The 24,195-nt window shown below is 36.4% G+C and overlaps 1 protein-coding gene across 1 annotated transcript; it reads left to right on the top strand.

The window, feature by feature from the left end:
- Positions 1-6,853: 6,853 nt before the first annotated feature.
- LOC135074666 (alpha-(1,3)-fucosyltransferase C-like) lies at positions 6,854-20,865 on the top strand. The gene is made up of 3 exons (XM_063969036.1): positions 6,854-6,954; positions 7,514-8,383; positions 20,203-20,865. The coding sequence occupies exons 2-3, from the start codon at positions 7,617-7,619 to the stop codon at positions 20,468-20,470; spliced, it is 1,035 nt and encodes a 344-aa protein (XP_063825106.1). The 5' UTR covers positions 6,854-6,954; positions 7,514-7,616; the 3' UTR covers positions 20,471-20,865.
- Positions 20,866-24,195: the final 3,330 nt, after the last annotated feature.

Below are 24,195 nucleotides of genomic sequence, written 5' to 3'. Positions count from 1 at the left end.
AAATAGAAATGAGCGTATATGAGACCGAACGAGTGCGAGGTGAGGAGGCCGAAAGGGCATTCTCAGTTCATATTATGCAGTTCTGTGCGATTGGGAGTGTAGACTATAGATAAAATTTGTTTCCTAAGGTCTTACTTCCAGAGGATTAAAAAAAAGACATGGTCAGTCTCTTGTCGTCAGATTTTAAACTGCCTCATTATCGCAGAAGATTATTTCGGATTCGTAACTTCTATTGATACAAAAAATTTATTGCAGATTAAATTACGGTCCTTTTCGTAATTAATTTTATAAGAATTTGTAAGACTGTTAGTCCTTATTATCGTAAGAAGTAAAATAAATATAAAAATGAATCGCAAAATGTGTTGGTAAGCGCAGACCTCAACAACGCCTGGACCATTTTTTTTAAATGTTCGTTGAAGTCCAAGGATGGTTTTTACGGCTAAAAAAATTCGAACAATGTCTGGGAAAACCCTAAAAACAGCCCTTTTTTCACGCTGGCAAAGCCGTGGGCGAAAAGCTAGTTAGGTACTTAATAAAAAAAGTCTTAAAAATGTCGTCTTTTTATTTACGTTCCACATTTTGCTGGATCCGCGCTGGATCCAGCTGGATTCAGGTCAATCCAGCAAGAATCCAGCTGGATTGAAAACGCCGCTGGATTGCAATCCCTATTTACGAGGTATTAAAAAAAAACTACTTACTAGATCTCGTTCAAAATAATTTTCGTTCGTAGTTTTTATAGTAATGTACATCATATGTTTTAGATTAGATTTTTCATCTTCTTATTTTAGAAGTTAGAGGGGGGGGGGGGGGGGGGGACCCACTTTTTTCCACTTTGGAAGCGTCTGTCACGCAAACTATTCGGTTTAGAAAAAAACGTATCTTAGAAACCTCGATATCATTTTTGAAGACCTATCCATAGATACCCCACACGTATGTGTTTGACGAAAAAAAAAATTTTGAGATTCCGTTCTAAGTATGGGGAGCCCCCAATATTTATTATTATTTTTTTTATTTTTGCATCAAAATCTTAATGCGGTTCACAGAATACATCCACTTACCAAGTTTTAACAGTATAGCTCTTATAGTTTCGGAAAAAAATGGCTGTGACATTCGGACGGACAGACGGACGGACGGACGGACGAATCTATAAGGGTTCCGTTTTTTGCCATTTGGCTACGGAACCTTAGACATTCCGATTTTCACGCATACCAAGTCGCGGATACAGCTAGTATAGTATAAGCTGCCATAACCCATCCCATGAGCCATGAACATCACCTAAACACACTAATTTGTTGTGTCTACACACTTGTTAATAGTAAGTCGGTAAGTGGGAGTGACTCTTGTGCGTATGCGGACATTCACTGGGTAAACCATTGATTTTGACAGTTAGAGTAGGCGCACACCGTTGGTTTTTAGTTGGCCGATAGTTGTGCCCGATTTTAACCCTTAAGTAACACCGTGGGGTAATTATTTACCCCAGGCGCATAAAAATTGACATATCTTTTTTTCTACCGAAGCTAGTGCAATGTCGTTTTGTGTATTCTCAATGCAGAGTGTGAGCTTTAAGCTCGTAGACGCGGGATGTGAAGAAAATCATCTGTTTGGCTTGTACAGGTAGGTGGGGTGGAAAATTACCCCAGGGTGTTAGTTACGCATGCTTTAATTTATCATCACCTAACATCTTATTATTAGGTTTTTACAATATTTAAACTAAATGAGTAAAAATTTATATGACGATTAAGTAGCACGTTGTCTCGAGAATGCAGAGAAATAAATAAAGCTAGATTTACATTATACTTTTCGAACTTTGAAGACATACCCTCAGAACACAGCGTTCATAAATTCGACACAGAAATAGAGCCCAAAAGTGATAATTATGTAATAATTCAGCGTGTCTGATGTGTTTTGAGAAAAATAATTAGGAATAAAATAAATAATAAAATATATTTTCATAATTTTATTTAAAAAAAAGTTTTTTTATTTTGCTTTATTATAAAGCCAGAAATTTTCGTTTTATTTCATTTTCTGTTTAAAAAATGTATAAAACATCTATTCAATGTCCGATTAGTGTAAGTTTTTGGTTCCACAATAACTTTCCAAGATTTTTCTAGAAGTAGTCCAGTAGAATTAGCTTTTAAATCGGAAATAATTCCTACAAAAGATTTTATTGTTTTAATGGCTTCATTGGTTGCCCATTAAGACTCTCCTAAGTTTTCGACCTCGACGGAGTTGTGCTTAAGTGGTGGGGGCCCCCGAAAGGGGCATTTTTTCGGTTTTCCGGTTATACCGCGTAACGGACTTACCCTATCAAAAAGTGGTCTTCATGACGGTTGAAGGGCACTTAATCCTGCATTGAATAAGACCAAATTCCTATGTTTTGGATAAACCGTTCTCGGGCTAAAGTTCGGCAAAGTAGAAAATATACGTATAATTAATGACCCTCTCCACGTCCAATGGTTTGTTACCCACAGGCTTCCAAGTCTTGAAAAGGGCCACCTCAACCAGTGTAACCCTATCAAGGCTTACGAGCTTGATGCGCCTATCCTTGTTCGTCCCAGCCGTTCCTTAACTGCGGTTGCTGCACCTCTCCCTGGCACTCACCTGAACGACTCTGTGTTACCTACTGTGGCTGCCCCTCTTTCTTGTATCCTCCTGCATAACTACGTTGCCTAGCCGTATGCCTGGTCTAAGGTTCGACGCCAAAAATCAACAACAACAAGTTCATATTAAAACGCTGAAGAGTTTTTTGTTTGTTTGTTTGAACGCGCTAATCTTAAGAATTACTAGTTTGATTGAAATCATTATTTTTGTGTTGAATAGCTCATACATTGAGGAAGGCTATAGGATATATACAATCACTCTACGACTAATAGAGGCGAAGCAGTAAAGAAAAATGTTGCAAGCACGGGAAATAGTATTTAAACTATTTTCACTCGTACGAAGTTGATTTTGTGGCGTCGAACCTTGGACCAGGCATATGGCTAAACAATGAAATCGTACAGGAGGGTAAAAGGAAGAGGGGCAGCCACATTAGGTAACACAGAGTCGTTCAGGAGAGTGCCAGGAAGAGGTGCAGCAACCGCAGTTAAGGAACGGCTGGGACGAACAAGGATAAGCGAATCAAACTCGTGAGCCTTGTTAGGGTTACACTGGTTAAGGCGACCCTGTACAAGGCTTGGAAGCATGTGGGTAACAAGCCATTGGACGTGGAGAGGGTCATTAATTATACGTATATTTTCTACTTTGCCGAACTTTAGCGCGAGAACGGTTTGCCCAAAACATATGAATTTGGTCTTATTCAATGCAGGATTAAGTGCCCTTTAACCGTCATGAAGACCACTTTTCGATAGGGTAAGTCCTTTACGCGGTATAACCGGAAAACCGAAAAAACGCCCCTTTCGGGGGCCCCCACCACTTAAGCACAACTCCGTCGAAGTCGAAAACTTAGGAGAGTCTTAATGGGCAACCAATGAAGCCATTAAAGCAAAAAAATCTTTTGTAGGAATTATTTCCGATTTAATCAATTTTTGTGTTTAATTCTACTGGCCTAAAGACCATTGTGGAGACTATTAGTTGCCAATGAAAAAATCTTTGTTTTTTGTTATGATTGATTTAAGATGTTTCTTTACGCTAGATAGACGTTCTTTTAAAACAATAGTATAATTTAGTGAGTCCATTAATACACTGTAAATCACAAATTAAATTGATTTTAAATATTTACTTAAAATTTTTCAATTTCCGTTTGGGGTATTTTTTTTACCCCAGGGTGTTCTAAGTGTAACCAAAAATAAGGATGTTACTTAAGGGTTAAATTGTATGAAGAATCGGCCAAATCGAATCGGCGTAGTGTGCGCACTCCCATACATGCCCATACTGATCAACTTCCCGACTAAACTATCGGCCGAGCAAGTAACGTTTAAAAACAAAAACAGTAACTCATAAGGTACATTTCTTAAATTGACTAATATTATAATGTTAAGTGTTTCACAAATGTCAACATCACCATCACGTGCGAACACCACCACATCCAAAAACCCTGTTGATATCCGCTTCCGATTTGATGCGATGACGGGGAGCTCCCTGTTCTCGTCAAGCATAGATTCTGCCATCCCGTGTCCAGACGTAATGCCATTTTTCACGACGGGCAGCTTCTCTGGCGTTATACATAAAACAGATGACGATTTTGCTTTGTTAGTCGCTCATTGATGTAAAAGTTTTTTGGTGAACCAGACAGCCTCAGGGCATCAGTTTGCAGAGACCGGCGGACACGGGCCGCTGCTAACAGCTGCCCTCGCAGGGCGCGGCGGCTCAGACGGATGATGAGCACCCTAGGGCGCGCATCAGGTGTTCCATGTGATGACCCGGCTCGTAATGGTCCCCCTCGCTCAGCATTCACTATGTCACGTTCAGTGCCACCGACAACATGATATGAGCAGCATTTTCACTCTTTTCCTCTGGTATCCCGGCTATTTCAATGACATTCTGCAAGAGCTCTTGATCTCTGTCGTTAAGGTTTTGCTTCAATTCCGAAATAGTTTCTTGTAGGTTGGGTGTCTCGGTGATGGGGATTATTTTGTTCTGACGCTGCTCCAGGGTCTCGACGCGCGATGTCAGGCCTTCTATACACTGCTTATTATGGTTGATTTCAGCTGTTAGTTGGTGTACTGTGCTCCTGAAGTCAGACATCTCAGCGCGAAGCGCTCGCAGCTCTTCTAAAATCAGTTGAGTATCTGTTTTTATCTCTCCCATATGTATTGGTGTTGGTGATTTTTCTGCATTTCCTTGTCTGCTAGAACCACGGCGCAGTGTAACAAATTCATCGCTAGCCTCCTCTGCCCGCAAGTTGCGTAATGGAGTGATAGTATTACCGTGTTTAGGTTCGTTGTTTTTACATAATGGGCATTTCCAATTTGCCCTATGTTCCTCCGTGAGAGTATTATAAAAACGCTTTTCGTATACATTAGCGCATTGTAGGCAATAGCATTGTGAGCATAATCTGCATTTTAGAAATTGACGGCCAATGATATTATAGAACTATAGATATGTTACGTTCATAGAAATTACGATTTGAATCCGTGCCGAGCTATTCCAAATTGCACACATTGACAAATGTAACTGATAAGTGAAACAAAAGATACGAAATAGCACGCAAATGAAAGAGATAGCTATAGTTTTAACGATTCTGCACTAACTAATCTATGTCCGCAGCGCACGCATCCTTATCGCTCTGACGTCAAAAAAAGATCGCTTTCTCTTTCTTAACTTGAACATGGCGCATGGCGTCTTGATTGTTTGCATAAATAATTGAAAATATAAATACTAAATAATTTTGCATAATCACATGTGGTAAGAGATCCCTTGTATTTTGTTTACTTTAGAGTCATAATTGGTACACTTTCGAAACACACACGATGGCATTTTTTATTTATTTTGGTAAGAACACAGGAACTTACGGTGTGGTACGCACGCGATTGCGCACGACGCAGGCCACACGAAGACTAAACACAAGACGTCCCAATTGGGACGTATTTGAGTATTCACAGCGCGAGCGCTTATAACATATCTGCTTTTGTTTTTATATAATATCATTGTTGACGGCTCAATATTGCAGCACGACAGCCGCCGCAAACATTGTTTACTTTCTTCGAGTCCTTAGCTATACTCGCCATTGCGGTAAGAAGGTAGATAAAATAGTTCTTATCTTAAATTCACAGTAGGGAGCAGTTCGTCGCGTTTACAACTCAGCGTTAAAGCGCTGAACCAACGTCACTTTGGTTTCAAGACGCAAATATTAAGCGCTGCACTCGCTTGATGGTAACCCAGCGATGTTTTATAATGTTCACGGCCAAAAGGTCCTAAGCGCCGTGCAAACCGCGGCGCTTACGCGTTATCTTCAACGGCAGAGTTTTTGCACGTTACACCAGTTACACTTTCTATAATGGTTTTTTATTTTGAAATTATCCATATTCACTCATTATTTAATTACGATAACTGTATATCACTCTATTCACTGATCGATACTGCACAAGATTTGATAGGTTTTATCCCGAAATAACTAAAGATTCCGCTTCATTTAGGATATAAATGAGGAGCGGTTCACCGATAGATGTTTACGTTTTGGCGGTCAGCCAGCACTTTATTATATTATATATTATTATAGCAAGACAACGTGTTCACCAATGAAGTCGGAAGCATCAAAGACTAGTTCTTTTAGTTGGTGAATTATGTATTTGATGCCTCCGACCACATTTGCAAACACTAAGTTGTCTTCGTTCTATCTTTTCTGTTTATTTGTGTAATATTCGAATATTCGAATACATGTTAATTTACTATTTGAATATATAATTTGGAATCTAAGCAACCTCTAGTCGAGCCTCTCAACAAGGGGTTCGTAAAATGAACATGGACAAGATAAAATCATGCCAAATGTCCGTGTTGCACACACTCCTCTAAAGGTTGGATATTCTACACTCGGCAGTTGTTGACAAATATTTAAACCTAGTGCAAACAGTCCAGTTAGGTAGGTCTAACTTCGAGGAAGAGATCAATCGTCGAATCCAACTCGGCTGGCAGCGTTCGGGAAGCTTCGTGATATTCTCACGTCTGAAATATCGCAGTGTCTAAAGACAAAAGTCTTTGATAACTTATGGATCTGAGACGTGGTCGCTTACTGTGGGCCTCTTAAGAAGGCTCAAGGCCAAAGGCGATGGAGCTTGCTACGCTCGTTGTTTCGCTTCGTGATTGAACCAGAAATTAGAAGATCCGCAGGAGAACCAAAGAAACATTGGTGAACCAAATAAATAAAATAATATAAAAAATTCCAAGTGTTACCAAAACCCCATCCCTAAAAAAACTTCGATCATCTACTCGCAACGAGGAAAAGGAATCCGCTCAGCACATTAGTTGTCGGCCGACTCTAAAACATAACACGCGTGGCCTCGGAGCGTTGAGCAAGTGCGTTAAATGAGTCTATGCGCGTTCACATTAAAAAAGCCATTGCCATCGGGGCATTCGGCACCTGTGCTATTGTTCTTTTCATACATATTTTTTACAAGTACTCAACGTTACTCGAAAGTGAACCTTACTGGATGATCAAAAGTGATTTTATCTTATCCAACGATACAAATTTAAAGTACATTCGGCTCTTAAAGAATCACTTACTCTAAAAGAATCTTGATTATTTTCTCTTCCGATCACTAACAATAATATTATCATCATCCATCAAGTACCGATTTTAATTTATGTATTATTTTACCTCCACTGTTAACATGAAACTTCTTTAAATTTGTATTATTAGGCAGGTTTACCTTATTATTAATTTCCATTACATGTGTATATTTGTATTTGTAGTAGAGCAATTTGTATTTTGTTAGTAACTGATAGCCCGTCCGTAATAATGCACGTGTATACTTTTTGATAAAACTACGTTAAAAATGGGAGCGCCGTTTCTAAGAAAAATATTTTTGTGTCTTTCGTACGCGACTTTGTTATTTTTTGTGTTTCTTTTAATAAGAGATTTAAACAACTTATCAAAACCGAACAAAAATGGTGAAGTGAAAGTGCTCACTCAAAGTGGAGACCTAATATTATTGAATGAACCAAAATACGTCACAGGTATGAAGTACATTCTTCAATGGACATCGTCACAAAATGTACCGTTGACCTACATGGGCCAAGGTCAAGAAGGATTCACGAGCAGGGACTGTCCTCACCAAAATTGCTATGTAACGGGTGACAAAAAGTATTTCAACGACATAACAAACTTCGATGTGGTTATTTTCTCTGGACCTGAAGTAGTAACTCACCGAGGAATCATCTTACCATCCAAAAGAGCTCAGCACCAAAAATATGTATTTGCGTCAATAGAATCATCTCATTATTACCCAGCTTGTACAAACAAATATGACGGATACTTCAACTGGACGTGGACATTTAGACTTGACTCTGAAGTGCGATGGGGCTACTTGGATGTAAGGGACTCAAAGGACAACCTTATTGGCCCTAACAAAGTAATGCACTGGCTGAAATTGGAAGAAATGGTTCCTGTGAGTGAAGAGTTCAAGCAGAAATTGAAAACCAAGAACAAAGCGGCTGCGTGGTTTGTTTCTAATTGCATGGACAAAGCAGGACGGATGAAATTCGCTATGGAACTTAAAGATGAACTCGAAACTTATGGTCTTGAACTTGATATATACGGCAAGTGTGGAACACTAGAATGTTCTTCATCAAATCAAGAAGAATGCCTGAGAATGGTCGAAGAAACATACTACTTTTATTTGTCGTTTGAGAACTCGTTTAGTGAGGATTATGTGACTGAAAAATTGCTTCAACCTCTACGACATAACGCTGTGCCTATTGTTTATGGGGCAGCTAATTACACGAGGTAGGTATGAGCTTAATTATCAACCTCTAAACGAATATTCATTCTAACACGCAGCACCTGCGATAGTGTTGAGTATTTTCAACCAATATATTTGCTTTGACATGCCTGTAGTATTTGATGTCAATCGTTAGTTTATTTACATTTGCATAACAACTAGTTGCCTTGAAGGTTAGATTCAAAGACTCTGACGAGAAGAACGGCGACTCCATAAAAAAAAATGGACTTTTCTTGTACACTTAACGCCATCTAGTGGGTGACTTTGGCACTAAGGCGGTATTTAATCTGTGCTTAAGGCTACGTATTTTAGGCTATGTTATTATCATGACATAAAATCAATGATATTATTATGTGATTGATTTTATGTTCTACCATTATTTTTAATTAATGCAAAATCTTTTCAGAGGTAACTAATCCCGTCAATATGATCAAGAAAATGATATTCAAACAATTAGAAACACATTATTCTCTTTATTAAATATGATGTCTCGTGACTTAAACTAAAACACTAGCCTCCTTACTAATAAAAAGTTACACAGTTGTTGGTCTCTGTTTTAAAATGACATTTCCATACCAAACGTCACTTTAAAACATTGATCACCGAGCGTGTAAGTTTTATTAGTAAGGGGGTAGATAAAGAGTCACTGTCTCCAACAAACTTAAATGCTAGAGCACTACTGAGTCTGTATCTCACAATCACACTAGACAATATCTAAAACAGGATGATAAAACGTTATTATCACAATAGATAAAGATTAACAAGAAAATCTTTGAACAGCCGTTTTTTTATTTTGAAAGTTGTGACAAATTAATCACCGACAAACTGACAAATGACTTAAGTGTTGTCGTTTGAGAAAAATCCTTATTAGATTTTTTTTGGATCGGGGAACACATTGAACAACCCACCTAATAAAATCCACGGTGTTGCCTACAAAGTCGACCAGGCCTGGTTAGCTTTCTTTTTATGAAATAGGCCAACTGAATTATCACTATGGTTATGGCTAGGATACTATAGTTCCAAAATACTGAACTGTCCTATGCTTGACATTGACAGTGGGGCGTCACCGTCAATACCGGATCGCTGGTTCCGATTTTTGCCATGTTGGAAACCATATAGTTGAACGATGGTAGCGCCCCCTGTCATTGAGTTTGGTGGTGTAGTGTATAGACATTTGTCTCGAGCGCATACGTCACAGCCTAGTCGGCGGTGGGGGCATTCGGCGTCCGACCGTGGTGCGGGCAGGTCGTGCTGTGTGCGTAGGCGAGCCAAATAATAATCTAATGGCGGAGATAAAGGTGTACAATACAATGGCGACGAGGATTAAAAAGGAGTGCATTAAAAAAAAAAAAAAAAAAAAAAAGAAGTGAGTAGGTACATGTTTAAGTCAAAGTTATAAATTAACTCACGGAACATTATTAATTTCAAACAAAGTATCTATTTAGATTGTGCTTAAATATGAAGTGTTTACTTTAAATTTTCTCAGCCACCAAAGTGTAAATGTGTGAAGAGTGATATTCCCGTTGTAATAATAAAGATAAGTGATGGTGTTTTTAAAATTATTTTATCGATCGGAAATAACGAAAATACTTTTTGTTGTGTGTGTGTTTTGCAGTAAAACGATTCTTAATATTTTACGTTAGTAACATGTACCTACATTAAGAAGTGACTATACATATAACACACTCACGAAAATAAGCGGAAAAGTAATAATCAGTAAAATATTAAAATAATTTATTTTATACTGAAAGTTAATCTGGTCTGCGCATAGAAATATGACAGGAATTTATGACATAGTCATAAAATATGTTATGGGCTAGGTATATCTATTATTTAACAATCAAATTATCAGCAGAAGTTTAATTACCTATCCAGTAATACAATTACGTAAAATACAGCAGATACATGCAACGTAATTAACTAGAGGAATGCTGTGATCGATCACTATCCAATAATGGTATTTATTTTTAAATTATTGATTGAATTAAAATGTTTGATGCAATACACTCAAACCAAATTAGCAGTACCCATTTTTTCTATGCTTAAAATTGGTTAATGCCATGGAAATGAATTATTTAATTACTAATTGTTGTACAAATCTAAATTAGTATAAACATGTTGGTGATATTTTAATGTAAAATAAATTACCTTTTCCGCTCGATGGCGTATGGTGACTATAGTCACTATTAAAAATAAATCGTAGTGTTATGGCAATTTATTTATTGACTTACCATAAGCGTAGGTGTATAATTATAACCCAGGTGTTAGTACTATCTATTTACCTACTTTAATCGAGAAATGAATTAATGGAAATATTTATCTATATATATAAAAGAAAGTCGTGTTAGTTACTCCACTTATAACTCAAGAACGGCTGAACCGATTTAGCAGAAAATTGTCAGGGAGGTAGTTTAGAGCCAGGAGAAGGACATAGGGTACTTTTTATCCCGTTCGAAATTTAAAAAAAAGTCTGCTTATTTATTGCCATTAAGGCGGAACAAAGTTCGCCGGGTCAGCTAGTTTGAAATAAAACTCGTTTCACTGTTATTGATTATTATCTTGATCAATATTTAGAATAAACATACGAAGATTTGTCTGTTGGCACTTTGAGTTTACAACATGTAAACGATTATGTTCACAATACCATTACCTATCTAAAGGTGCTTACTAACGGCCAAATGTCGTTACCTCATCACATAATAAAATAAATTGAATTAACAAAATAAATAATTCGCAAGGATTATACATTTACATTTATTTTTGAAACGTTTATAAACTATAACACCAACCTACGCACACATCAACCTATGCACACAAATTATAGAAGCTGGACACATAAGAACAGTACTAAACATCAAATTGTTACATAACAGCAATTATTAAATTTAACACAATAATGGACAGTAACGTTCACGAGCGTTCAGGTAGTAAAGGATGATACGACAGAACGCTTACAGACGTCATAGTTTTGATTCGTTTAACATTGAAACTGCTCCCAAAGGCAATGTATATGAATAAGTAGTGTCATTTGGGAAGTAATTCTTAAATTGTACAGTCCAACAAAGTGTTAACTGGACATTAAATTGTCACATAAGAACAGTTATATCCTGAACATTAAATTGTTAAAATATTAGGGCAGTTATAAATGCAACATTAAATTGTTATCAGCAGTATATGCTGCACACTAAATTGTTAGCAGCAAAATATGCTGGACATTAAATTATTAACAGCAGTTATAAACTGAACATTAAATTGTTAGCAGCAGAATATGCTGGACATTAAATTGATAGAAGCAGTATATGCTGGACATTAAATTGTTAATAGCAGTTATAAACTGAACATTAAATTGGTAGCAGCAGTATATGCTGGACATTAAATTGTTAACAGCAGTTATAAACTGAACATTAAATTGTTAGCAGCAGAATATGCTGGACATTAAATTGATAGAAGCAGTATATGCTGGACATTAAATTGTTAATAGCAGTTATAAACTGAACATTAAATTGATAGCAGCAGTATATGCTGGACATTAAATTGTTAACAGCAGTTATAAACTGAAAATTAAATTGTTAGCAGCAGTATATGCTGGACATTAAATTGTTAACAGCTGTTATAAACTGAACATTAAATTGTCAGCAGCAGTATATGCTGAATATTAAATTGTCAGCAACAGTATATGCTGAACATTAAATTGTCACATAAGAGCATTATAATGTTGAACATTAAATTGTTATCAGCAGTAAAATAATATGCTGACCATTAAATTGTTAACAGCAGTATATGCTGAACATTAAATTGTTACATTAGAGTAGATAAATACTGAAATTGAAATAGTTACTTAAGAGCAGTTATATACTGAATGTTGTATAATTGTGTAATAAAATCTGTTGAATACTGAAGTAAATAATATTGTTCAGTCAATATAATATAATGTAGATATACCTATTCTATTTAAAAAAAAAAAAAAAAAAGAACATAGTAAAATCTACACTATCCAAACAAGGTTTAGTGATGATGAAATCAGCCAATGGAATATTAAATTGCGATTAGGCATTAAATTGCAATGAAGCATTAAATTGCAATGAGGCATTAAATTGCTATGACGCATTAAATTGCGATGACGCATTAAATTGCATTGAGGCATTAAATTGCAATGACGCATTAAATTGCTGTGACGCATTAAATTGCTGTGACGCATTAAATTGCTGTGACGCATTAAATTGCGATGGTGCATTCCAGTGCAATGACATATTAAATTGTGATGTGAGGCATTTAATTGCGAAGACATCATAAAGTGGGTAGATAGGACTTGATTGCAATTTTTAGTTGTATCAGTGTACCTACCATGGAAAAATCATTTTTTCAAGAGTAAGTACGGCTAAGTAGACTTACGCCCGTATTCACAAACGATGCTGCTTAAGTTAAGCAGCAAATCTAATGCAATAAAGTAAATGCAAATCTAATAAAGCTCTGTAATTGGTTCGTTCATGTGTCATCCTGTGCGTCCACGCGCACTGTGGGACGTCATAGTAATGTTTGAGAAAACGGGTGATCGCATCTTATTCTTTGGAAGAGTTCGATTGTGACGGGTAGACAGTCTCCGTTTCAGTTATATTTTCAACGCAACTGTGACTATTAACAGAGGTGGTACTGAAGCAGACTAATTTATGTATGCGTCTCCCTAAACACTTGACATTGGCAGAATTACTGCGGCAATAAAAAACGTGGGATAGTAAAAAGAAAAAAAAAACAGGCGGAACAAGTGTTATGATGTTAAGTTCGAATAGCGTCTAAGGAGCATGCCGCGCGACTTCTCAGGCGTCCTCTTCTTCTGTCACTTGTGTGTTCCAACCTTGGACGAATAAACCACATGACTAGCGATAGATATTTACTTATCGCGTGACCTTTAGCGAGTGACAGAAGCCTTGAAAGTCCATCCAATTGGGTTTCACCTATGGTCCCTATCACAGATCACAAAAAACTAAAGAGAGATGTGACAAGGGGGCGTGGCCAGTGTCGCAGCAATATGCCAAACAGAACACATTGCTCGCAACAGCAATGTGCCATGCAGTTGACGTTTTATGTATAAATAAACAGTTTATATTGCTTGCGTAGTACAAAATATTATTCGCACAATGAGTACTGATATTGTGTTGAGTACTGACGTTGAGCACAATGAGTGGATAATGAGCACAATCAAACTAAAAAAAAAAATACAATTATCACATCGTATCATAATTGACTACGTATGTAGTGGTGCTGTATGCTATGTACGTACATTACTATGGCAACGAATAGTCGTACTGAATGCAATGTGTGCATTCTGTGCATGACACACACTCTTCGCGAAGTATTGTTTTTATTTTGATTACTTTGTGTGTATGAATTTCTAACGCGACACTGGGTTTCGAAATCAGCGCATTCGTTGGCATTTCTCTAGATTTATATGGAAATGGGAGATATTCAGATAAGTATATCGTTCGTTCATTCCCCAAGGATTTCCAGAAAGACCGGTCCTGCGCCGCCGGCATCCAGGCACATAATTATGTAAGCATATTATTTATTATGTATTATAATATAATATCAGTAGAGAAAGTTCAGCTATCAAGTGAGAAAATCATACATTTCTCAAAATAAATCAGACACTGTTTAAAGTTAGAGAGGAGAGATTGAATGGTCACCTGGAGCTCATACATAACTCGAAAGGGACCATTCATTCATAAACATGCTGATGATGTATGGAATTACATGTGCTCCTGCAATATTCCATGTAGGTAACCCTGGATGGAGATTCTACACTTGTCACATACGAGCATTACTATAGATAATGTTGTCGGTCAAAAGAAAACTGTGAATATCTTAATACGAAAGTTCAGTTTCTTGAACACGAACATGGAGTCATCCCTCTGAAAAAATATTGTAGTTAATAATGATTTTAGAGCACCGACCAACATCACAGAACTACAAAGTTTTATTGGCCTGGTCAGCGAGGTAAGAAAATGGATTCCTCACTTGGCAACGATCACGAGGCCATTATAGGGGCTGTTGCGACAGAAGTAGGGTAGGGTATATTTACAACCGATATTAACGAAGCTGTGGGTAGTTAGCCGACAACATGCTTTTGTGATAAATTAAACGCGGCCCGCCAGGGCCAGCCAGGGCAACATCAGCCATGACGTCCACAATTGGGATTATTACAACCCTGAATATAAAATATTGATGATGACTGTTAAAGGTCCTGTAGTGTACGCTGTATTAGTACAGTGCAATGACAAGGGACCACAACACATCGTTTTGGGGATAAAAATGGTGAGCGCCGTTGTTGCCAGACTGAAAAGAATGTGCTGTGGTATGAGCGGTCGAGCACTTACTCAGTAATATATTTTTATACTAAAAAATAATAGCAGTTGGAAATAATATTGGGTTCCTGGTTCAACCTGGTGCCCACATAGAGAGATAGGTGCTAAAACTGAGGTTTTATGGGTTAAAGTAAAGTGCAGCCTTGAAAGGAATAATTCAAGCAGACCTAGCACTTTGCAAAGTAACAAAATGTGATACAGCATAATTACACATTTACCAACTATATTTTATCCACTTTCAACTATCAACTTACCTTTAGATTTTGATAGCATAAGATCGCAAAAAACGTTAATTACTAAATACGGTAGTTTAAAGTGGATTATTTCTATTTTATTTAAAATATTATTCCATGAAATAATTATTTTCTTTAAAACAAGGAAAAGGTTGTAGTGTCTGTAGCATAATGATGTATTATATCTATGCTATCATCTCAAGTGACTCAGTGGAGGCAAAGCATAGGGACAAGGAAATGAAGGCATAATGTAAGGTATATAAAGATAGGAAGAGAAAAGCAAAAAAAAAAAAAATGCGAGTTAAAACCAGGGGATAAAGTTTACATAAATAATTGTTTTAAAAAACTAAAAACACGCTTGTAGATAAACAGAATATCTTAAGACGAATCTAATGAGCCCAAACTCGATATGTTTACTAAAAGGCAATACAAGGTTCCATCAGCCACTTTTAGTCCCATCATCGGATCAGCTCGATGGAACCATAGCATTATATTGTCATATAAATTTACACTTAATTGCCAATTTTCATGATGATACAAGAATCAGAAGTGCGTGTAATTCAGATTCTTAGACTTGATTACATAGTTCGTTAAAAGACTTGCAAGTCGACCTAATAAAAGCGTGTTAAAAATTATGACTAGAGAAAATAAATTGAGTTTGAATCGCGACATTACACACAGTAACTAAAAGTATAGGAGGATATTCAAATACATTCAAAACTATAAAAAAAAAAAAAAAAAAAAAAAAAAAAAAAAAAAAAAAAAAAATAGTACTAGGACAATGGAAAGTGATGGACCAGAATGAGGGTGATTAATCAGAAGCTAATAGTAATATAATGGATATTTAAAATAGTAAAACAGTGAAGCAATAATGATCAAATGATTAAAACAAAGCGCCTAATGAAGAAGCGCCTCAAAATTTAATTAAATAATAAATTGTATTTATTTCAAATTAAAACAAGGAAGGGATGTAGTGTATAGACATTTGTCTCGAGCGCATACGTCACAGCCTAGTCGGCGGTGGGGGCATTCGGCGTCCGACCGTGGTGCGGGCAGGTCGTGCTGTGTGCGTAGGCGAGCCAAATAATAATCTAATGGCGGAGATAAAGGTGTACAATACAGGTGGTACAGTTCAGCGTGGGTCATCTATATCGATGCCAGTAACTGAATTTAGAAAGACTTTAGAATGTCTATGGTGTCTTTCTAATAATTGCTAAAATAAAATGGCAGTGAGCGGGCACATAGCTCCTAGAGCTGATGATGATGATGATCCATCCGACTGATTTCGGCCATGGCGACCACTCCGACTCCTAGCTGTCTTGGCGGCGCTGGTGTGCACGAAGGCCTTACGGGCTTACGTAGCCTATTTTCGCGGTAAAATCCCTCGCGCATTGAGGGCATCTGAGCACGCCGCCAACATAGTTATAGTGAATGGCGGCAGATGGACGGGCCTTCAAGTCATCGCGCTTCGCGTCGAGTTCATAAAAAATAGCCGTAACGTGGGTAGGCCCCTAGTTTGACCGACCGATCTGGTGAAGGTCGCTGAAGAACCTGGATGCGGGCAGCGCAGGACCACAAGGACCGGTCGTTATGGAAATCCTTGAGGGGTCTTTGTCCAGCAGTCGAAGTCATTTGGCTGAAACGAACAAATGGTGTCTTTATAATACAAACTACAGTAGAACCTCGATAAGATAAAGACCAAGGGAAACGTTAAATAATTTGAGTTATAGAGGTTTTCACTTACTAAGGGTTTAAGTTAAAGAGTTTTTATCGGTTTTTAATTTTACTTACAGAGGTTCGATTAAGAGCTTTGTTTAAGACTAATAAAGATAGACGAGGTAGGTTAAATTATTTTATTTTACATTTAAAGGTAGGTATATTTATTGATGTTTATTCTACATAAAATTCTCAGCATTTATGTTAATGCTTTCAGTTTTCGTTTTGAATTCATTTTCACTCACAGTGTGCAAAGAGATGCTGCCGGAACGAAGGCTAAAGACACAAACAAACAAATAAGTTACTTACTGTATTTAAACTTTAGTCTATTGTTTACATTTTGAAGCCATTTGGTAAACACGTGTAAGCAATGGACAATAACAATGGTCTACAGGAAACCTTCTTTGATTGCACATTTGTCTCATTGACAGATGATTGAAGTTACAAAGGTCGTCGTCAGTACAACTTTGAGATAATGAGGTGCGATGCCCAAATTATTCGTTTAAGTTATAGAGGGTTCGTCAATGACATATCATATGGGTTCGTATTTTAAGTAAAGAGGGTTTGGACTCCGAGGGGAAGGGAACACAACATTTTATGAATGTATAGAGGTTATTACGTTATCGAGGCTTAAGTTATCAACGTTCTACTATAATTTCATCATGACAAACACCTTTTGCATGATTAGCTCGATAATAATCCGGCATAGAAGATAAGGGGTGACTGAAAGATAAGATTGTGGTTCATTCAGGTGAATCAATAAAATGGGTGGCGTGTAGTTACAGTTGACAACTTATCAAGGTAGACATTGTGGCATGTTATGTAGTTGTGATACGGGCGATTTTACAACAAAAATATATAGTTTGATGTGCTGTCGTCCGTACGTTAACGAAAAAGTTACATAGGTACTCACGATGACGGAAAATTTTTGTGAAACTTAAATGAAGACAAATTTTAATATTCATCGCGGTTGTTGATCGGTCTGACATTAGAGCTCTAATAAAGGAGAATCACCTCAATTTAAAAAGAAATTAGAACAGAAAAATAGAAATAGAAAAACTTTATTGGCACAGTAGTACCTACATAACAAAACATATAATAAAAAAAAAGTAACACTGAAATATGTCAACATATTTTATTTTCACCGATTTCATTTTCAAGGTGAAAAGATTTAAGTGTAACGTTAATTTAAACATTTTCCACATGACTGTTTGATTTTATTGCAACATATTATTTAATTGTTTAAAAGTACTTACCTACGTGACATTGGGTAAACATTGTCAATTGTGCACTAATTACAAATACTTATACCTTAAAATCACCTTTAAATAATTTGTAAGTAGATACTTAGGAAGGATAGTGAAGGTCACACGGTGTGACCTTCACACCTGAATGCGGGCAGCGCCGGATCATTCGTTGTGGTAATTTATCCAGCATTGGACTTTATTTGGCTATAAAATTTTATAAAAAAAAATAAAACCGACTCCAAAAAACCTACACTAAAACGTAGAAAAATAATTACTAATTACCTACTTATTTATTAGGACGAATTATTAATATTTATGTAGGTATACCATGATTGATACTTCTGGAGTCGGTGCCAAGATTATGAAACATGTAAAGTTTGCCTGCACCGACTCCAAAAGTATCAATCATGGTATACCTACATAAATATTAATAATTCGTCCTAATAAATAAGTAGGTAATTAGTAATTATTTTTCTACGTTTTAGTGTAGGTTTTTTGGAGTCGGTTTTATTTTTTTTTATAAAATTTTACTTTTTTCTTGCTTTTTAGTTAACTAATTATTACCTTGATGTTACCACTGAAGGTAGGCAGTACACTGAGACCAAAAAAAATTGGTTCATAATCGGCGGAGATATTGCGTATAAAAAAGTTCATCCCCAATTTTCCACCCTTGGGGGTGAAATATTTTCTTCAAATTCGCATGAAACCACCCTTTTGATAATACCTATTCAACAAAAAAATAATCGTTCAAATTGGTTTATAATCGGCGGAGATATTGCGTATAAAAAAGTTCATCCCCAATTTTCCACCCTTGGGGGTTGTTTTTTTTATTATTAAATTTAAATGGGACCACCCTTGAGGTATTACCTATACGCCGAAAAAAGATTTGTTCAAATCGGTTCATAATTGGCGGAGTTATCGCGTAACAAACATAGAAAAAAAAAAAAAAAAAAAAAAAAAAAAAACATACGGGTCGAATTGAGAACCTCCTCCTTTTTTGAAGTCGGTTGAAAAACAAACGAACCGAACGTTTGTTAAAGTTAAAGTAATTACGCTGTAACCGAACGGTTCGATGTGTTGAAAAATAACTAGTCATAATTCATGATGCCTTTTAATTTTAACTTACAATCCGGTCGAGTTAACTGCGCACCTGGCGGCCGTGACGTCACATCGACGCTCTGAGGGCTGAGTGTGAGTTTACATCAAACGTAAAAAAATGTCATTAAATGTATGACATTGTTCAGCAAACTTTCAAAAACTAAAATTTTCATACATTTTTTAAACGTTTGATGATAACTCACACTAAGCCCTGTGGTAGTAACGCGACGGGGAGAGTGCGAGGGGGAGTCGCATTCCAGCCAAGTGCGCAGTTATGGTTGTAATTCGATTACTTTTATTCCCGTAATTCCCGCTGTTCTTGTTGCCGTGTAAAAGCAAAGATTTTCATGACGTGTACTGATAATCACAAGCCATGAAATTTTACGATACGTTACTAAAGCTTAATCAACGTTGGTTAGGTACTTGTGGACAACGTTATTGCACAATAATTATAATATCCTAATTATACCTATAATGACTGTTTTAATGCATGAACGTGACGAAAATGTGTAGTTTTATTTTACAATCGCTACCTCATATTTTTATTTTATTTTTGTCATAAAAGGTATTATTAATATTTTTAGGGCTGCATACAATTTGATGTTATTCTTTGTAAGTTTCTCATGAGAGTTCATAAATTTTATTTTATTTTGTATCTTTTGGATGTATTAAATCTCAAACAAGATACTTATTCACGCCTATTCGCTTTTCATTTCAGGGTAATTTAATTTAATGATATTTTTCAGAGTAATAATAAAATATCCCACGCTGCATTTCCGGTACGTAAACGTTTATCTAGCTAGAACTTTGCTGCCCCATCAGCCGTCAGTTCTGCGTACTATGTGACCTGGGCATTGCCATTTAGCTTGCTAATCCGTCGGGCTATGTCAGCGACTTTAGTTCGTTTACGGATCTCCACATTTCTTATTCGATCTCGTAAAGAAATACCGAGCATAGCCCGGAAAACGCAGCGTGGGACGTCCACCCACAAGGTGGAAAGACGACCTCATAAAGGTAGGAGGGAGGCGCTGGATGTAGGCCGTTACCAACCGGGCGATATGGAAGTCTTTGGAGGCCTATGTTCAGCAGTGGACGTCCTGTGGCTGAAATGATGATGATGATGGATAAGATTTCAACTCTTTATTTAATGAAAAATTCTATTTCTTTACAGATTCGCGCCAGATGGAGCCTATTTGAATGCTAAGGAGCTGGGTGTGACAGCTCTGGCAGCAAAAATGGCCGAAATCATCAGGAAACCGGAACAGTACGCCAACTTCTTCAGGTGGAAGAACCACTACTCCTACCACCACAAACATGACAGACCTGAAACGGACGAGTACTGTAAAATGTGTGAAATATTGAACAATGAAGAGAAATTGAAAGAGACTACAATAATACAGAACTTTAGGGAGTGGTGGGACAGTCCTGACATGTGTTAAATAAAATATTAGGGATTAGGGATTCTTGGCGATTATTTATTTTAAACTTTATTGCACACACTTTGATATTAAAGTACGAAATCATACCTAAATCGGTGTCATTTTATTTTGATTGTTTTGACGATTTATAATTTTCTTTACCTATTTATTTGTTGTTCAAATATGTATTTCGCCTTCTACACTTGAGTCACAAAGTGATAGGTACTATAAAGGTTGATGTGTCTTGTTTTTTCACGTCTACCGACGAGTGTTTTGTTTTTGGTGAACAATTTAATCCGTACGCCCTTAGCATAAGATCTACCTACGTTTATTTTATAAGTGAAATACCTTGTTTCTCATTTTAAGTGAAATACATGTACAATTTCTTTTGAGAAATACATTCTTAAACCTTAAAATTGTGTGCCGAAATATGTACCTACGTCATAAGCGTCATTTTATAAAACATCTGTGATTACAAAATCGTACTTGTATGGAAAATCATTCTAAAAACACCTGTAAGTAAGCTGTAGGAGTGTAGGTATTCCATTGCAAATGTAATTAAAATGTTGCTCACGAATATATCTATCTATAATCACAAATATCGACAGCTAAATTTTAGATGGGATGACCAATGAGTTGATTTCTATCTATACTCTATAGTAGGCTGAGTTGCACTACCTTATTTTAACCGTAACAATAACAATAACCGGCAGTTTTTGTATGGAGTATGACAGATTTTTGACGTTTGCTACGACTAATAGGAGCAGAGTATTGATGAAATATGCTGAGCAAACGGAAAAAACATTCCGATTTTCACGCATACCAAGTCACGAGCACAGCTAGTATAGAAGCTGCCATAAATAGCCATGAACATCACCTAAACACTAATTTGTTGTGTCTACACACTTGTTAACGTAAGTCGGTAAGTGGGAGTAACTTGTGCGTGTATGCGGGCATTCACTGGGTAAGCGATTGATTTTGACAGTAAAACCGAAGTATTACTGTGGTAAAACCCAAGAATTCAAAAACGTAAGCAAACGAAAACCGTAATATACATACTCGTACCTAAATACGACACCACCAATTTGTGAAAGAAATCACTGTTAAAAATCCCAACTAATAATATTATAAATGCGAAAGTAACTCTGTCTGTCTGTCTGTCTGTTACGCTTTCCCGCTTAAACCTCGCAACCGATTTTGATGAAATTTGGCATAGAGATAGTTTGAGTCCCGGGAAAGAACATAGGATAGTTTTTATCCCGGTTTTTGAAACAGGGACGCGCGCGATAAAGTTTTTCTGTGACAGACAAAATTCCACGCGGGCGAAGCCGCGGGCGGAAAGCTAGTATTAAATATAAGCTGAAGGACTATTTCCTAAAGCTAATGTAACAATATCAAAATAATTTTATGCTGTGTTATGTAATTGTGTGTGAAATTGTGAATGTACCCACTGCAAACTCGTTAGCTTTACATCAAACCCTAGTGGTTTTTAAAGCTATCTAAATGTAATTGTCTCAATGTAACTGTCTTTAAGCTGTTAAATAAATAAATAAAAAAAATACAGTAATTTTGATTATTTATGCTTTTTTAGGCTGGGTTACATCATCTTACTTATAAATTTAACAAACGTTAAAAATCTGTCAAACTCCATACAAAAACACTGGTTATCGTTATAGTTACCGTTAAAGTTATGTGGTGCAACTCCGCTTTCGTTATTATAACTACGAGTACTAATAAGTTTTATTAGATGTACTTCTTAATTCGCTTAATTATATTGTGCCTTTTTTTTCTTTTTTTTTTAAGATTATTGTCAGTTTCTTCGCTGAAAAGTGTCTCTTTTATTATCAGTCGTAATCGCTCGTAATTACGCTGTAAACGCTCTGTTAAATGATAAGCAAATGTTAGCAAACGGATAACACGTGGTTCTTGAAGATTATCTGACTTATCTAAGATCCAATTAAATGTCCACTCAACAACCCATCGTTGTAAGTGACCTAATTTTATATTATTTACTAATTTAGATGATTGATTTATATTTTTGACTTTTTGCGGATCTTTAATAAATATTACAACCCTTTAAAAACTATTTACTTTGAATTTAAATGTTTAAACCCTAAGGCTAAATTAAACCAACTTACCTTAGCTATAACAATAGCCAGTGTGTTTTGTATGGACTTTGACAGATTTTTGACGTTTGTTAAAGTTAAAGTAAAATGGTGCAACTCAGCCTAAATATTGCAGATAGCTAAAGCAGACACCCTGATGATATCCTGTACTTCCTTATGTCTGCCTGGTGATGGATACCCATAAAATAAAACCAAAAATAAACCCTAATAAATATAGGTAACAAATAATATCTCTACTAGTTGATATCGCGCTCTACCAAGAAATATTTCAGATGCTGGAACCTGGAAGGATTTCTCACTCAACATAACTTCAAGATTTTCAGCGTCTGAAAATACCACGGATTGACTGGAAAATATTTAGGGAGCCCAAATTCAATTTGTATTCTGGAATATTCCATTTTATTTTCGATGTGTATTCTCCGAACGAGTGCTCTCTTAACTCTTGTGAAAAATAAAACGAATTTGATCACGAGCTCGTTAAAAGTGAACTTTGTGACGTCTTCCATTTGCAATGTTTCGAAATTGAGTTGGAGTACACAGAATCGGGGATTCCACATATTGTTTGCCTTTGCTAGAAACGTAACTTGTAAGTACCTGCATAATTGAAAAATGAAAGCTACATTATTTACTTACTCTCAAACTTTTCTGAGAACGGTTTTTGGATCTTTGAGGTACCTACTTATACCTAATTGTAAAGTTTGATGAACTTTGATGATTCAAAATTTCATCATATTATGTCACCTTTAAAATTTTTCTTTGCGAGAAATAGTATGTAATATGTAGCCTTTAAGATTTTTCCTAGGTCTCTATCTCTCTGCCAGAATCCAGCGCCTGGGCTCGTTCTCACGGCAATTTGGTTTTGCGGGATCCAGTGATGCAGAATCCCGCAAAGTTGTAAGTACGAATTTGTAATTCGAATTTATTCTTTCTTCTGCTCTGTAAAAAACAATTCCTGCAAAAAACGGGATGTCTCTGTGGAAACAAGTCCTAAGGCGTAAAAACATAACAGATCGTAACTTTCACATTCAAAATCGTTATCCTCATAGACGATTTTGTATGAACTATGAAACAATGAAGTGTTTTTAATTTTATTCGTAATCGTAGGAACTGGTCGAATTTACAGACAACTATGCATTGTCGTACTGTCAGGCTCAGGCGTACCTAATAAATGCCTTATTGCACAAACATGTACCAAATCAAAATCTGAGTAGGTGGTGAGTGGCAACAGTCTATTCATTTGTATTTATTTCCATATCTCAGATCTAAAATAGAACTCAATGAAATGGGGAAGTATTTTAATAGAGGCAGACAATTTCATACTCATTATGTAATTTATTTGAATGTAATACAAACGAAAAGCATAAGGTCATAATCATGACACGGATGGAAGAGTAACGGATGAGATAAATTAAATTATGCAAAGCAGCGATAAATAATGAGATGAATAATAACAGTAATCCAGACGTATCAAATATTCGCATAAAAATGTATATTAATTGTTTTTTCCTAACTATCTTTTGTCAGCGGCTTAATCCTCCTGCCGGGCTAGGATACGCGCCATGATAAAATCTTATCGACGATTTTAGACGACAAATGTGTGGGTTTATCGAGCAAAATCGA

This window comes from Ostrinia nubilalis, chromosome 9 (genome assembly GCF_963855985.1).
Source record: "Ostrinia nubilalis chromosome 9, ilOstNubi1.1, whole genome shotgun sequence".
Classification (NCBI taxonomy): domain Eukaryota; kingdom Metazoa; phylum Arthropoda; class Insecta; order Lepidoptera; family Crambidae; genus Ostrinia; species Ostrinia nubilalis.
The sequence above is the reverse complement of the archived record's forward strand: the minus strand, read 5'-3'. Positions and strand labels throughout refer to the sequence as shown.

Bases quoted from the DNA above. Each gene is read 5' to 3' on its own strand.
- LOC135074666 (XM_063969036.1), top strand. From the start codon at position 7,617: ATGAAGTACATTCTTCAATGGACATCGTCACAAAATGTACCGTTGACC. The intron at 8,384-20,202 runs GTAGGTATGAGC...ATTTCTTTACAG, and splicing joins GGGGCAGCTAATTACACGAG to ATTCGCGCCAGATGGAGCCT.